Source organism: Malaya genurostris, chromosome 1 (genome assembly GCF_030247185.1).
Source record: "Malaya genurostris strain Urasoe2022 chromosome 1, Malgen_1.1, whole genome shotgun sequence".
In the NCBI taxonomy this organism is placed as follows: domain Eukaryota; kingdom Metazoa; phylum Arthropoda; class Insecta; order Diptera; family Culicidae; genus Malaya; species Malaya genurostris.
The window spans coordinates 51,920,105-51,936,314 of record NC_080570.1 but is presented as its reverse complement, the minus strand read 5'-3'; the positions used below and the strand labels follow the sequence as shown (position 1 = coordinate 51,936,314).

Here is a 16,210-nt window from a genome sequence, read left to right as displayed (position 1 = left end):
TTCACGGTACGGAAAGACCGCTTCAAACTTTGGCGGCTCCCTGGTAGATTCACCACAGGAACCGTTCATTCCAGGGCAGCGGGAATGTGAAATGGTAATGGGAGTTGGCAATGTTAATGGTAATGTTTTAGAAAGTTGATGAGCTGGCGACCGAGGGTGTTAGGGGCGGAATAGTTTTCACTAACTTTAGTGGATTGGCTTGGTTCTCACACGCAAACGACGACCCCCAGAGGGCATGAACTGACAGGTTATTTATTCGCGGGTGATTTTTTTTCTCTCCCAGTAGCTTTTCAGTGTATTTACAGGTGGGTAATCGCTTTACTGGGTGAAGTTGGATGGCACTTTCGGAATTGTTTTTCTGTTTTAGTCACCGTATGATTGGTCGTTATTTTATTCCAGATAATTCCGCTGTGATTGGAGTAATACTGTCTGTTTTTACCCGCTTCCATTCAAGACCTTTTAAGTTGAGAGGCTTGTTTTGTAAAAGTAAATTGGGTCAATGTTTTCACTCGGAAATCCCCACCGTGTTTCTAAAGTTCATATGTTTGAGGTAGGAATAAAGCATTTCAAGGATCTATTGTTCTTGGAATAGTTTGTGTGTGTGTATGCCGATTCCGGTGACCTTTCTCAGTTATAACCCAATTAGTTTCCTTTTGAGTGAAAATTGAATGTGGTAGACGATTTGTGAGGTTACAAAGGTAACGGGGCCTTTGCCTTTGTCAACGAAACCCCAAAATACCCTCCGGAAACAAACAAACGAACCAAAAATAAGATAGGCTACTCACTTTATCCCGGATCTCCTGTCGCATCTTTTCTCGCTCCTCTTCCATCTTACGATGCTTCTCCTTTCGTCGTTCCTCAGCCTCGCGGATCGCCTCCTGGCGTTCGCGCTCGGCCTCCTCCTCCTTCTCTTTGTCGTTCTCATCGTCTCCGCCATCACCGCCTACAGCGCCTGGAAAGTTTGAGCACACATTACAAGGGGGAAAACAAGTGGTTCAGGTAAGGTTGCGCGGGGGGCGAAGTTGACGCTATCTCAGTCCTCCAGTGCCGGAGAAACCTTTGCCCCATTCGTGAACAGCAGCTCACCAACATGGGTCTGTTATTGTTTAGCTAATATCTAAAACCCCGTTAAACTGCCAAGGGGTCCTCGAGCGAACGCCGGCTGCTCACGAAACAGCAGGATGTACATTAGTGATAATTATTTATATGGCAGAGTCGTGTTAGGAATTTTCTTTCCCGGGGTGTCAAACGAGTATCGAAACGGAAAGTAAGAGGATAATTGGATTACCCCTCGTCGGGTGGGCGAGTGTAGAAGAAAAGTTACTTTTCATGTTCCTGTCACTTCTTAACAGCGAACTGGGAAACCCGATGGGCGTCGCTCAGCTGTCTAGCCAGCAGGGATCCGAGCACGGTGGGTTTACCGAATGACGGTGACAGATGTAATGGATTCCGCACAATGATTGAAACAGATTCTGTTTCAAGAATTATGCCACCTAATTCCAAATTCAGTTCATTAAAATTCCGACATGTTTGCATTGTCCAAAAGTTTGTCCGCCCCCGCCTTCGCTTGCTGGCGAAATTAACATAGTCACGTCCCAGCTGTCGACACCGCACTGCGCTGCGAGTGAAAATTTGATTACAATAATGTGATTATTAGCTTGGCTGGGTACTTTGAGTTGTTCGGCTGTCTGTCTTAGCACAGTTACGAGACTATGAAGACTATGTAATAGATATTACATGTGCTCACTGAGTTTATCTCAAAATTGTAATGAGTCAACTCAAATGAATGAACAAGTGAAATGATAGGATCTGTTGATCTGTTGATTTGCGTTGATTTTCAATCGAACAATTCTTCCACAATATTTTCACCTAAACGAAAAAAGCAAGTGTTCGACAATTTGGAATTCACGGGAGCGGAAAACTTCAGCAGTGGCTTACGCGGTAAGCCCTTGTCATCTTGTCAGATTCAAAGTGTAATTTTAGATGTCCATCTTTTCGTTCCAAAGAACTGGCAAACAACGCCCCGGGGTAAAAAGTGTCGGATCGGTTTTCAGTTTTTGATTGATTGCGGTAGAATCAATTTCAGTTTTTTTAGGCTTCATTCACTTGTTTTTCCTAGAAACCGATGACGGCGAAAGTATCTTCAAGCATGGACGTGAATTGATTGTTTTACGATGGATGGGGGTGTAGTCCATCAGGATGAGTCAACGGTTCGTGTAAAAGGGCACAGTTGAGTGAAGGTTTAATGGCAATGAGTGAACACAGTTTCAATCTATGTTGAATGTTAAGTGAATCCTAGGTCTGGGTTAAGTCATGAAACGAGTTGAGTTTTCTTTTCAAATACCAAATTTGCGTTCACTTGCACTTGCTGTGCACAGCAACATTTTCAAGTCGGTTCGATATTGATTTCTGTTTTGTGAAAAGCCTATTCTTAAAAACGAACACTCACGGAAAGCCGTTAATTTATGTATACGAAATTGTCGTCTCTGTTTGGGGAATCCATGATTAAGGTTTGGAAAACAGAGAAACCAAAAAAAAACTGTAAACAGTGAAATTTTCGCCACCAATTATTTAAAACTACTACACAGAGAAAAATGAAAGATACACATGTAAATCGATAGAAAGAAGAAATAGACATCAGTTGAATCGAAAATTCGATTGAATCAATCGTCGAAAAAAAATTAAATTGGAATACCTTGAATAGAGCTCAGTTATGTTCAATTTCCTCTCAAATATGTGCATGAAAAATGCGTGTTTGATACCACTACTATGTAAAACACATGAAAACATGGTCAAAACATTTTGTTCATTGCGATTAAAATGTGATGAAAGCAGTCTTCAAGATTTAACAAGTGACTACCGTTATTCTATTTCGATTACTTTGAAGCTCTTTCTCTCATTCACTCTTTCAATTATTATCAAAGCACAAAAAGCAAAACAATAAGATCACTTCACCTGTGTTCCGGTATTGCATATCTGTATTTTTGTATCGAGTACAAAAATCGGTATTAATCAGGGATGCCAGGTCATTTTTTCAAAAATCTGTGATCAAGCCAAAAACCTGTCTGTGAAAATATGTGCCCGTTTTCCTTACCATAATATTAAAAAAAGGTTTCACTACCAACACGCTCTGTACCTTTTCCCTCAACCGCTCTGTACTTTTTGGTGCTAAACTGTGCTCGATTTCAAAAATCTGTGATTTATTCCAGAATCTGCGAAAATCTGTGATCATTCTCAGAAATCTGTGAAAATCTGTGTCAAAAAAAAATTTTAAAATCTGTGCAGAAAATTGAAAATCTTTTTACCTAATTTCGAGTTCTTTTGAATCTTTTCTTTCATTTTCTCCTTCAATTGTTGTTAAAATACAAAGAGCCAAACCACCGAACAGCGAGAGTTTCGTTCAATAAGCTAAAATTAAGTAAACCGTTTCTATCTGAAACTAAGTCAATACGACTCAACTGTAGAGGAACTATAACTTATCATTGAGTAGATATAACTCATTTTTAAGTATTTTTTGCATGTGCCTTGCGGAAACTACCTGGAACCACTTCACCTAAAATTAGGTTATTGAACGGAACCCCCAAATTGGGTAGAATGTACTTAAAATTTGGTTATTTTGCGGTTCCGTGTAGGGAAGTCGTAATATCGATCGACTAATCGATTAATAACTCAAATAATCAAGTTTGAAAACTTCAATAAAAATTATCGAATAATTATTCGAGTAATCGGTTAAAAACCCAGATAATCGATTAAAACTTAATCGAATAGCTCAAAAATTATACACGAATTTTGAATAATCGCGTACTTTAAAAAATCTGACATCCGTAGGAGAAGCACTAACTGCCAAGGATGCCAGATATTTTTGTTTTCAAAAATCTTGTGATTCAATACTGTTTTTTTTTCTGTGAAAAAAGGCAGATCTTCGAGTTCTTGATATTGCTCTAAGACTTAAACAAAATTTGAAAAATGTGTGTTTATTTATTTATTATCAACCTTATCAGAAATTCCAATTATTAGAACAAATACATATTCACACAACTGATTTATGTAATTAAACATGAAATACACTTCTTCACTTCTTGTACTGCATCAGTATCATTTTTGTGCGAATGCTTGAACTGATTCTAAACTTCTATCTAGAAAAAAAAATCTGCATTTGTCAATAAAGTTTTGGGAAGATATCGATTAGGTGTTGGGATATAATTAACTTTTCATAAAACTCATTCCCAACGAAAAACACTAGACAACGCGGAGTTAATAATTTGATTTAAACAACACTGCAATTCAAAAATTTCATCTTCATCGGCGAGTTAGAATCATACATTTTATAAAATTTGTTTTAAATGTCCCCCGTATTTGGCAACATTGCTTACGAGCTCGGCAAAATCAGCCGAACAGAAACGGGAACATTGTGATATAAAATTGAAACAAAACGAGCTCCCCCGTTGTCGTCGTGTCTTGTCTTAGCGTTTGATAAGCTAAAATTGAGTAAGCCGCTTTTAACGGTGTACAAACTTGCATAATTCTAGGTTGATTTTTCAGAAGGCTGTAAGTGCAAGTGACAGTTTCTCTTTGTTCATTCTCTCTTTCGATTATTGCGATGTGATTAAAAAATTTTTGTTATATTTCACAGTTCTGTTTGAAAGTCGAATGTTTCGGGTATCATTCTATGCAAAGAGTTAAGCGATAAACGTGTAAACCGCTTGGTAATTAATAGAAGAGAAAGTAAACAAAGAGAAACTGTCACTTGCTCTTACGGCCTTCTGAAAAATTAACCGAGAATTCAGTACGAATTCGAACGCAAGATCGTATGTACACGGAACTAGAAGACTACCTAGTTTTGAGTTCTTTCTATTTAATTTTGGAGTTCGGTTCAATCTAAGAGAAGACGAGACAGGTGGTATCTTACTCTTATTTTGTTTGCTTCCCGTTAGAGATGGGCAATTCGCTCCTGAGCTGCTCCAATGAATCGAATCATATATGTGGGCTGACAGCTCATAGCTCTTTTGAAAAGAACCGCTGCTCACCAGTTCACTCATTTGCTACCCAGTTCGCCGCATTGCTGAACGGATCTTTGGCTCTTGAAGAGCGAGTTCTAAACGAAAAGAAATGTTTGCACCAAGTTTCGTTATTTCTTCTTTACCTGCATCTATCCTTCTTTAACGGATTGAATGACACATTATCAGAAAGAAATCTTACCCTTTTACGGTGCAAGGAAAACGGGTCACGAAGTTAACCATCAGTTCAGTCTAAATGAGCTGATGAGCTGATAAATCGAATCGATTCATTTTGGTGAGCTGATCGGTTCGGAGCTGTTCACCAATATGAGCTGTTTCGCACACCTCAACTTCCCGTGGGCCCTGCTGAATTATTGATGATAGTGACTGTATATGACTTGCGACATTGGCAATGCAGCCAATTTCGTTTATATATTAATGCATTTTATTTACGTTCCATTATTCGAATAATAATACTTGTGTGGTATTAAGCTATCCAACATTTGAATATTACGTGTTGGTTAAATACAATAATAATATTTGTTGAATTTAGTATATTTTGAGTTTTAATTTCCTTAGGCAATTTCACTAAACTTGTTGCAAACACTGCGAAATACGATGAGAATAACCCTGTGGTAAGGAAAGCAGTACAACACCAAAATCGTCAAACTGGCTTCCAGGCTTGGCTCCAAAATCGTAACGTCAGCTGTCTTGGCTTGTCTTAGGATTCAATGAGGTAATTTTAGGTCAAGTAGCTCTAGATAGTTTCGTTGTGAGTCAAGCAATAAAAGGGAAAAATGTAAGTTATAGAATATTGGCTCAACCATTGAATTACATTGGCTCAATTTAGGTTCAACGCGGCTTACTTAGTTTTAGTTTATTGAGCAGAACGAGTGCTGTTAGGTGGTTTTGTCTTTAGTGTTTTGACAACAATGGAAAGAACGAATGGAGAAAATAGATTCAAGACAATTTGAAATTAAGATGAAAGTTTTCAATCATCCGTTGCTTTTTTTTTCCTGTATGTTTGTTTACACGGTTGAAAATAAGTACCCGTTTATGAGTATCACGAATTCCATCTTCCGAGTTGAAAACTGGGAGCTGTTTATGGTTCTACTTATAATCGTTGGAAAACAGCCATTGTTCGAAAACGCAAACGCAAACTCCGCTACTGCTTGATGAATTTTCAAGAAAAAAAACACCAGTTTATTCAGAAAAATGTGCCAAATGAACTGATATTTCTCTTTTGAATGACTCAACGCTCAATGAAAGCAAAGAAACCTGCTTTTGCCACAATGTCCGTTTTCTTACGACTGTAAATTGCCCCTTATCATAGAAAATTGAGCGAAGTTGAGTGGTGAACGTGGAAACAGCTTGATAATTAATAGAAGAGAAATTAAACAAGGAGAAACTGTCACTTGCTCTTACGGCCTTTTGAAAATTCAACCGAGATTTATCCATGTTGCTCGTTGTTCACCACCAGATGGGAGTATTGATATGGAGTGAGTAAATAATATTTAAAGAAACGCGAAATAATTTACAAATGCTTTCTGCTGTTTTCTCACTGCATTTGCCATATGAAACCAATGAGATGCTTTACAAGCAATCAAACCCGGATTTACCGGATCTACGATTTTCCTCATCGTTGAACTTTATGTTTACCGTGTATTTCACCCCATTTCATAATAGTGTGACGTCACGCTTTATCATCAGTGATTTTGGGATGATAGTGACCTGACAAATAGTATCTAATGAAATCAGCAGAGGTGTTCTATTCGAAAAACAATTGACCGTGCTAAATCGAACATTATTCGTTGTCAAAACAAATATGTCATTAGTTAATAATGAGCAAATATTGTTTTGCCTCTCTATTCGTGAACAGTCATCCGTGAGAAATATGTTTACGATTCGTTATTCTGTTGCATTTGCTGTTTTCTGTTTAACTAACAAGCGGATGAAATGTTGACATTCATAGCAACAACCCAGTCGGCTTTCCATTTTAGCAGTGAAAGTTTTCCCCTTTCTATGATAGCCTAGTTCTTTCCATGATTTCGATTTAATTTCTGTTGCGTCAAAAAATTAGGACCCGTTTTCCAAACCATTTTAATTGTTGAGTACCAAAAACTAAATAACTGGAAGAATAGCGTTAAATTTGCATTGTTTCTTGGACCAATTACAAACCATTTTGGCGATTATTATTTCTTTGAATAAAATCGAAAACAAGAAGCAAAACGCACACGCGGTTCTGGTCACATTGGTTGCCAGCAGTATTGCCCAAGATTGCCAGGTCAAAACTCTGTGATCAAGCCAAAAAAAAAACAGTTTGTGCAAAATCTGTGCACGTTTCCCGTTACATAATAGCTGATCGGAATCATTTTGGTGATCAAAAAAAAGGTCTCCATTCAGATATTCCTTTTCTCTCAGTTTTCCCTAGCAAATTGAATACTTTTTGGGGTTCATTGCCAATCTGTGATCGATTTAAGAAATCTGTGAAAATCTGTTATTTTTAAAATCTGTGCAGAAAATTGAAATTCTGGCATATCTGGTACTGCCGACAGCTGGCAGCCATGTCTCCTTCAGAACCGGTGTAGCCAAATTTTCAATTGAGACGAAGCAGCCGGATGCCAGTCGTATTTTGCCCGCTGACAGCAGTCCCTTTTTGCCGATAAATACGACAGGAAGTTTATGATCTGGCAAGATGTTTGCAGTTGCGTATCAGAAGAAAACAGGATTTGGAGCAGACTATGGATTGCCAAATCTATGGATTGGGAGTGCCTGATTAATAGGGTCCCACCAGCACTGGCCTCGTCTGGCACTGTCGAGCCTAGAAGTAGACGCCAAATATACTGCCGGGCCACAGCACTTTTTAAGATTTTAAGATTTCGTTTTAACGAGAGACGCTTGAAACGTTAACGTTTGGTGATGAGATGGTATAAAATAGACTAAGAATAGACGAAAATGACAGGAATATACTGTCACTCTCAGCTTCGCTTGCAAACTATGAGAACGAAATCCATGTCCAGACATCAGCGGGACAGTAGTTTCAAAATTGTGTTTTTTCTTTCATTTACTCTTTCAGTCATTTGCAGTTTTCAGTGAAAATCCCATAGTATGCAGTGTCGTTACACAATGACTTTTACCTGTTGGTACTCGAATCTGTAGTTTTGGTTTCCGAAGAGGTTTTGGGATGTAATTACTTCGATTCATCATATTTTAGTCACTTTCTATAGCCAAGCGTCACTGATTTTCAATACATCGATGAAAGAATGAGAATTGAAATTCTGCTGATGCTCCCTGCAGACGTTAGTTTGGTTTCGTCTTGTCATAGAGGTAAGAGTGACGTTGGCAATTATACTCTCTCATTTTTTCGATGAGAAACGAAAATGCTTTGTCTCTCTTCGTTTGTTTTGGTGTCGGTCATGTTCGAATGAGACACTAAAACATTGAAAATGAGACTGTTGCAATGGTTCCTTTCATTGAGAGTGCGTGACAATTTTAAGCTCTGTCCAGGCTTATTCTTATAAGATTCGCATATCTTCTTCTGGCATTGATAGTGTTGGACAAGGGCGAATATTCTTTGATTCTTATTCAACGCGTATTATTCAGCACTCACTCCAATCATTCGCTTGTTGAGTGGTCTCTTTCGGAAAATTGTTATCAAATTAGTGCCCAGGGTATTTCGAGTAGTTTCTTTTTTTGCTTATAATTTTAACAGCTGGTTGAATTTGTGGGCATAAGTCATGGATGAATTTTCACGAGCTTTAACTTTTTCGCTAAGCATAGAAATCAAAAAGTATGAAAATGAAAACGTCACCAAGTGGCATAAAATTAACTCCATTTTCTATTGCTGTTATAGTAAAAGGGCTTGAAAACATGAAAACCGCAACGGGACCTATCAATAAAATTTTACCTGGCGAAAAAAGAGATAAAATGGCGAATACTCTCCGAGACCAGCTTTATCAAAAACAAAGTGTTTTGAATATTACCAGTTTGGTTTGAACAATTTAGTTTTTTCTTCATTTTAATTTTTTTTTGATTTTTCCCTCAATGTGCCATGTTCGAACAAGATCACTCACAAATTATATTATGTAAAGCTTTCGTTCCAACCAGGATTCAGATCCCACAATTAGATGATTCAGTTTAAATACAATTCACATCAACCATGCTTTGTTAAATTTCTAATCAAAAGATCAATAGTTGTTTACATACACTCCAAACAAAGTGAGTATAATAAGGTAAATTTAGCACTCAGTTACGTCTCGGTTTCAGGTTTTAAAACCAGTGATGCAATATTTATAGAAACTTACAGATTTCTATAAATGTTTAACAATACTTCGCAAAACTGGCAGATTTTTAGAATGTTTCGCACTGCATAACAGATGATAAACAGATAAACAGCTCTGACCCCAACACAAGAATTTCATGATTAGCCAGAACGTTAAATAAATAACTCTTTCTAAATTCAAGATCTTATGCAAAGAAAAATCTCCGGGGTGGATTACACCGAAAAGGACATCAATCCATCTAAAGCCTTGGTCAAGTTCCACAAATGGAATGAACAAAATGGCCACTCTCCAGTTTTAGATTGTCTTCTAAAACTATAATTTTCTTTGATCTTTCCACCAACTGACGAATACCGTGTTGAAAGAACTGATCATCTTTTGAAGCGATCCAGTCATTAAGCCATATTTACACATCTTCATAGTTAAAGAAGTTATGATCAGCAAATTTATGAAAAGTCGATGAAACCAAATCACAGTCGGAAGGGGTCAAGTTCGGAGAGTCAGAACTGATGTTTTAGACTGTTTCCGCTGTGTGTGTGCGTCAACCCATTTACCCACTTTCTGTATCTTCTCCATGCCATGTAGATGGTCGGACGATTGAACTTCTCCGCCATTTGTTTTTCGGGGTTTGGGTATTGTCTTTGTTCTACAATTCTAGTTTCGAATGTAACATTTCTAAACGTTAATAAGACAATTGAAGCCTAATGTTTTGCAAAATAATAGCACAAAAACTTGCTGTCTAAATGAATTTCATAATTCATTTGAATTAATCAAAGATAAATAATAAGGAAATACATGTGGCTACAAAAATTTGAAAAAATCTTGTTGGTACCCGGTACTGTCCAAAATGACCGCACTCACCGCTTGGTGGAGCGCGAGAGTTCTTGTGTTGTAAACAGTTCAACTTGAAGTGTGCCATGAGTGAAACGAAATCAAATGTCAAAATTTTCACTCGTTTCTAGGGATGTCGGAAATTTCGAATTACTCGATTATTTAATAATCGAGTGTAATTTTGAAACTAATCGATTGTAATTTATTCGATTGTCTAGGATATTAATCGATTACTCGATTATTCATTCGATTATTACTATGGGAATTTTTTAACTATTCGATTAGCTCAATAATCGAATATTAGTTTTAAGCTAATCGATTAAATATTACTCGATTATCTGGGTTATTAATCGATTACTCGATTAATCGATCGATATTACGACATCCCTACTCGTTTCGATACTGTGTATCGCGTTACTCTGTAATCTCCGTTTCAATATTGAAATTTCCCAAGGTAATTGATTTTGACAAATAAAAACAATTACTAATTACAATTAGTCTGTACAACCCTAGCTGCTTCCAGAATGGCATGCGTGGAGTGACCGCTCTGGGTGACAATGGCGAAAGGTCTTCAATCTGTTGCTAAACGACATCGACAGGTGGCCTGTTAGGAAAAGTTTTTAGTTAAACGAATTATGGCAAAACATCAAGTTCACTTTCTGAAGGCAGCTAATTTGGTCATTGTGATAAATGAGGTAAGTTGCTTAGAAATATTCGTTTTAAGCTTTTTTCACCATGTCAAAGGGTGAAATATCGAGGCAAGGGTACAACACTACAAGATCGTAAAACTTTGTCAACTTTGTTTAGTTCATGGCAAAATGAAAGAGAAAATAGGCACGAATAGAGTTCAGTTAAGAGCCCGAATAAACGAATGCTTTTTTAAAAACGTCCCTTCAACGATTTCGCTGATGACAAAGAAGCAAAGAATGAGATCATCCACGAAGAGAAATCCGAATTTCCAAACGGAATGAAAGTATGAATATGCTTTGAAATATTCGTACCATTGCTTTACATTTCTCACATAATTTATTTAATCTGCTCTGAGTTTTTCGTGGATGTCGAAAACCTGGAAGTTGAATCCTGAGCTTTCCCATGTACTTATGCGCTTGAGAGACTGATTGTGTGTAGCTTTACTACCAACGGAAAAGCTATATATTCAAACTTCCATTTAACTGCTATAATGCGCATCGGCTGTAAATCGTCCGCTTGTAGTTAATGTAAATATACACGAGAGGAACTTAAAAAAAAATGAAATGAAATATTAAATCTAAATGTTTACCAATAGCGGCCCTTACACGAGTCAATAAAAATGTCATTACTGAAAAATAATATCATTTTAATGAACGTGTAATGGTGCAGTAATGACGAGATTTCTAACAAATTTGAAATACATCATTACTTAGTCATCATTTAAAATGACATTTTTAATGCTCGTGTAAGGGCCGCTAATAATAATAAGTTAACGGATCGGAATGTCTCTCACGGTTTGACATTTGTATTGTACATATGCGGCCTCCTGTCACGACGCCATCTTGATGAGATCAAAATCGGAACTTCAAAATCAGCTGATAGCAACGTAAACAAACAAACAGTAATACTTTTGTTTTACGCGTTTACCTTGTTTAGTGCACGAAAATTAGTAAATTTTGGGTCGACTCTCTCACAATAACTGGTCGGTTTACCTAAAATACAGCAGACAGTGTTTTGGGACATCAAGTGGAGATAATTTTCACAATTTGAGAGTCGCGATGAATATCAAAACATCGCAATGTTTGGGGCTCGAAACGCGAGGGGCTCGACGTAATCGGTATACTTTCAAATGGCTGGTGCTCACATACCGGTGTCAAATGGGTGTACATATGGTGTTGGGAACTCAGCAGTGCAACCAGTTTATTATCATCGTTGTCAGTTTTACGGAGGACCATGAAAGTGCGACAAATTGAGACTGTAATTTCTCTGTGAAATAACTATAAAATTTTTCATGTTTTTTGAGAACCGATGTCGGACATCTATGTTTACATTGTCAGAAATTTAAATCAATCCTGGATTCGGCAGTCACAACGGTACACAGAATCAATTATTCAGTATTTAATGCTTATGACAGACATGTGATATCGGTATCACTGTACACCATGAAATCACATGTCTGTCACCCTGAATCACGGTGGTATCACGCGAGCATCATGATACAACGGTGATTTCCGTACTACGGTCATTCATCGTTGTACAGCGCAAAATCACATCACTGTTTACTGCTACCAGCGCCATTGGCGAGCTATGGTGAACTCATGAAACAGTATTTCCTTCTTCTGCTCATCAAATAATAAACAATCATCGTCATATTTTGAAAAAAAAAATCTCGGTAAAATGCTAAAAAGCAGCATAAAACTTATATACTTTGTAGCATATTTTCAAAAAGCAGTCAAGCCAAGAAATATTCATTAATTAGGTGAAGTTTTGAAATACAAATAGAGAAAACAATTTATTCATATTTGTACAAAAAATCAGCACTATTGAGTAATTGTTTTCTATTCAATAACAAGTAAGATTATTGTTGAAATGGGCTTAAAAACATAATGATTCATATGTTGAATGCACATGTGGTAATAATAAACGATAAATATCCAATACATGAATAAACCAATTGTGTAATCATCCTGTTTCTTGATGACCTATCGAAATTCCATTTATAACATTGGTCCCCTATATTCACTTCTGGAAACTCTAAATCTTCTTATTACTTCGTCTTGTGTCATCGGGTTGAATGCCGTTCGATGGAAAGAAAACTTGTTTTTAAATTGTTTAGAAAGAGTCTTATTTTGGGGTATGAATAGAGAGAACATCGAATCATGTTTTTCAGTGTGAGTAATTTGAAGCAGAAAACATACCAAGTTACATATTCAATTTAAGAAATACTTGTAATAGTTTTCAGTGTTACTTCATAAATATAGCATAACAACTTTAAACTTCTCAAAATCCTAATAAAACCATTATCAGATTATATTCCAGTGTAGTAGACCGTTTTTCATAAGATTTCTGTAGCACTTTGCTGTTATATAATAGCATCAAACCTATGTCAAATCTATTTCGGAATGATTTAAAATTCGAGAAGGTTTTAAATTCAGTTTTATGATGAACATAATCCTTTTTATGAAAATTTCGTGATGAATAAACTGTTACGTTGACAGAATTTTTCTGAAATATGTGCGTGCCATGCCGTTTCTGATGGTTACATAATATCTTAGATTTATTTACTATTTTGAGACTCAATCTTAATAGTTTATGCGCTCTTTTTTTTATCCTGAATATGCGGGTGAAAAAGGAATTATGACTGAACACCTTGAAATTCATTCAGATTTGGCAAAAGTCGGTAAGATTTACAAACAAAATTTAGTGATTCATCACCATTTTGGTAGAAATCAGCGTCGTTGCAAAAAAATAGTGCTCGTGTACCGAAAATTAGTTCTAAAAGCCTTTCATATTTCCTCCATTCTATATTTATATTTGTTTTTTATTTTTATCAGTAAATGTTACGGTAGAACATCAAAATTATGAACATCTAATTTTCTCTAATACTAATTACATTTAAACAATGATATGAGTGATACTGTCATCCAATGAACACTTACACACAAATAGTTTAATAGCTAAGACAGAGCGACAAGATTATATCTGTCATAAATTAGTTGCTAGTAATAATCTTCAAACCACAAAAATTTTTGGTTTCAATATTATCGATCATCGGAGCTGGGAAATTAAGCTAAATTTTGAGTATTTTCGTTTCACACTACATTCATTCTGTGCGCAAAACATGTCTGTCACCTCATCGTTGTACGCGTACAACGTTGTACAGAAATCATTGTACGGAAATCACATGTCTGTCAGCGGTATAAAACGGCATCAGGCATCGACAGGCTCCGATTTCTTTGCGGTTCACAAACACAGTGAAGGGCTGAAAATCAACGGTTCTTTTTTATCTAGTCTCGCAATCCACTGTGCTAAACTTATTCATACCGCGGACATGACCGTTCGTTAACGAAGAAAATCTCTTCAACTTGTTTATTTGCTTGTAAAAATTTCCACCACTTCCCCCCTGAATGTATGCCAATCAGACTGGATGCAACATCCGGTTCAGTGTTCGCTCTAAACTGTATACATTTTGTCAACGAGTTTCGATGAACCAGAAAGCTATCAGCGAAAGGAGAAGGTGGAAAAATGAAAACTATCAACCCGCTAATGCCAATGCATATTCACAGCTTCATCGTTGCTGGAACTGGTCGGAACATTCTTGTCACGCAAACTGTCTTTCTTCCAGGAAAGCTTGTTCGGAAATGATACTTGCTCCTTTTGGAGAGATAAAACCCTGCATAATACCGTTGATTATGATGTTAGACGGTTTTCCCTTAGCGTTGCATGTGAGTTTACGATGACAATCCTTCCAAACTAAGCCAGATAAGCATTCGATTAACCTTGATGTTGCAATTTTTGCCTCATCGACCGCAAACTTGATTATCGATTGAACAAAATGATGTTCAACGACTACCAATTGCTGGTGAAAATTGGATTTTCTTTTTCGGGCTGCGGGATTGGAATAAAGCCACAATAAATACAATAACTTTCCCACCGACAGGCTGCAGCAGTTTTTTCCTATTTCATCGGACGGCGTCAGCAAACGGGGCCACAAGACGGGCGCCGGACAGTCTTCCAAGAAGAGTGAAATTTTTATAAAAACCACTTTTCGTCGAGTGCCCGTTATCGATCGCCGTCGGTTGCGAGTTTTCGACGCAACCCCACTTGAACGATAGTAGCGTGACTGTCGGGTTGTAGTAATTTTCCTTATCGCGAGCAAATCAACCCGCAACGATAAAAAAATATCCGAACATATTTTTGTATACAATTAAGTTAGATTGAGAATGAAAATAAAACCTGATTTTTATCGAAATTTATAGCCTCTTTATTAAAAATAATGCCATTGAATCAGGGTTGGTGAAATCAATATGGAAGACGTGAAAATTGGCGTTTTTTTTTAATCCGCTTTCTAACCGGATTGAATTTTCCTTGCAACGACGGTGAGGCCGAACGTTGAATCAATTTCTGAATTATGCATGAACCTATTTATTTTCCAGTTCTCTTCATTTGGTCGGGACTGTTCTGGCTCTAAGCCAGACACCATTCAAACATTCGTGCTATGTTTTTGTTTGTTGAACGATGTTCATCAGTTCAGTTTGATGAATAATTTCCGTTTGTGATGGACAGTCTGACTGCTGACGGTAATGTTTTCTTCGATGCACGAAACGAAATGTCAGCTAAATGCGAGAATGGAAATATCGATCGATTCCGTGTGCATGTAAGCTACTGTTCCAGTTTACGTTCAATTTTGCACAATGCAGCATTATTCATTAAGTTGAATGTGTTTCTGCAAGTAACAAGATTGTACTCTATTGAAAAAAAAACGTGTAGAGCTACAGTTTTAATATTTGATACACGACTTGCAATTAGCAGAGTTATTCCATTTTTGTTTGAAAATTGTTTTCCGAAAGAATGGATTAGGGAAATTTATCATCTTGTGCTAGCAGAGTTGACATTGCCTTGACAATTTTCCAACAAAACCACATGAAGCAAATGTACATCAAACGCAAAGTTCGGCTTCAAAGCACACAGCTGTTCTTGACAAGTCATCCCAAAGAGATGTTGCTCTTTATTTTTGGCTTGTAAGAGAAAGGACAAGTGCGTGAGTGATTTCTTTTCATCTGCAAATAATCACAGTCACTGGTTTTCTAATCTAGTCTAGTAGGTATTTGCATTTATGTACATTCACAAGTGGCATCACATGGAGACAGAATATCTGGCAAGTACACTTCACGGTTGCTTTGAATGAGTTCCACTTAACGCATGGAAGAATCTGAGAATGAAATAATACTACCATGCTTTTCGTTTTTTTCTTGTTTGGCAGTTCTTGTAATCACTCTAAAACTTTACTTTTCAAACGAATTTCCAAAGGCAGAGTGCCGCCATTTCACCGAGAGAGACGATGGCTGCAAAAATCAATACTTGAGTCCTTTCACAAAAAGGTATCAAGGGGACGGTCTTACGGTTGAAGGA

General features: G+C 37.0%; 1 protein-coding gene across 12 annotated transcripts in view; it reads right to left on the bottom strand.

Annotated features, from left to right (window-relative positions):
- The window catches only part of LOC131439375 (complexin), a 721,216-nt gene that overhangs the window by 99,893 nt on the left and 605,113 nt on the right, over positions 1-16,210 (bottom strand). For 10 of the 12 annotated variants that reach the window (XM_058610312.1, XM_058610344.1, XM_058610354.1 and 7 more), the window contains one exon: positions 786-952. In XM_058610312.1, the coding sequence (XP_058466295.1) occupies positions 786-952 (167 nt within the window). The remainder of the gene's footprint in view (positions 1-785; positions 953-16,210) is intronic. The other 2 variants (XM_058610396.1, XM_058610385.1) reach the window with 1 other exon arrangement.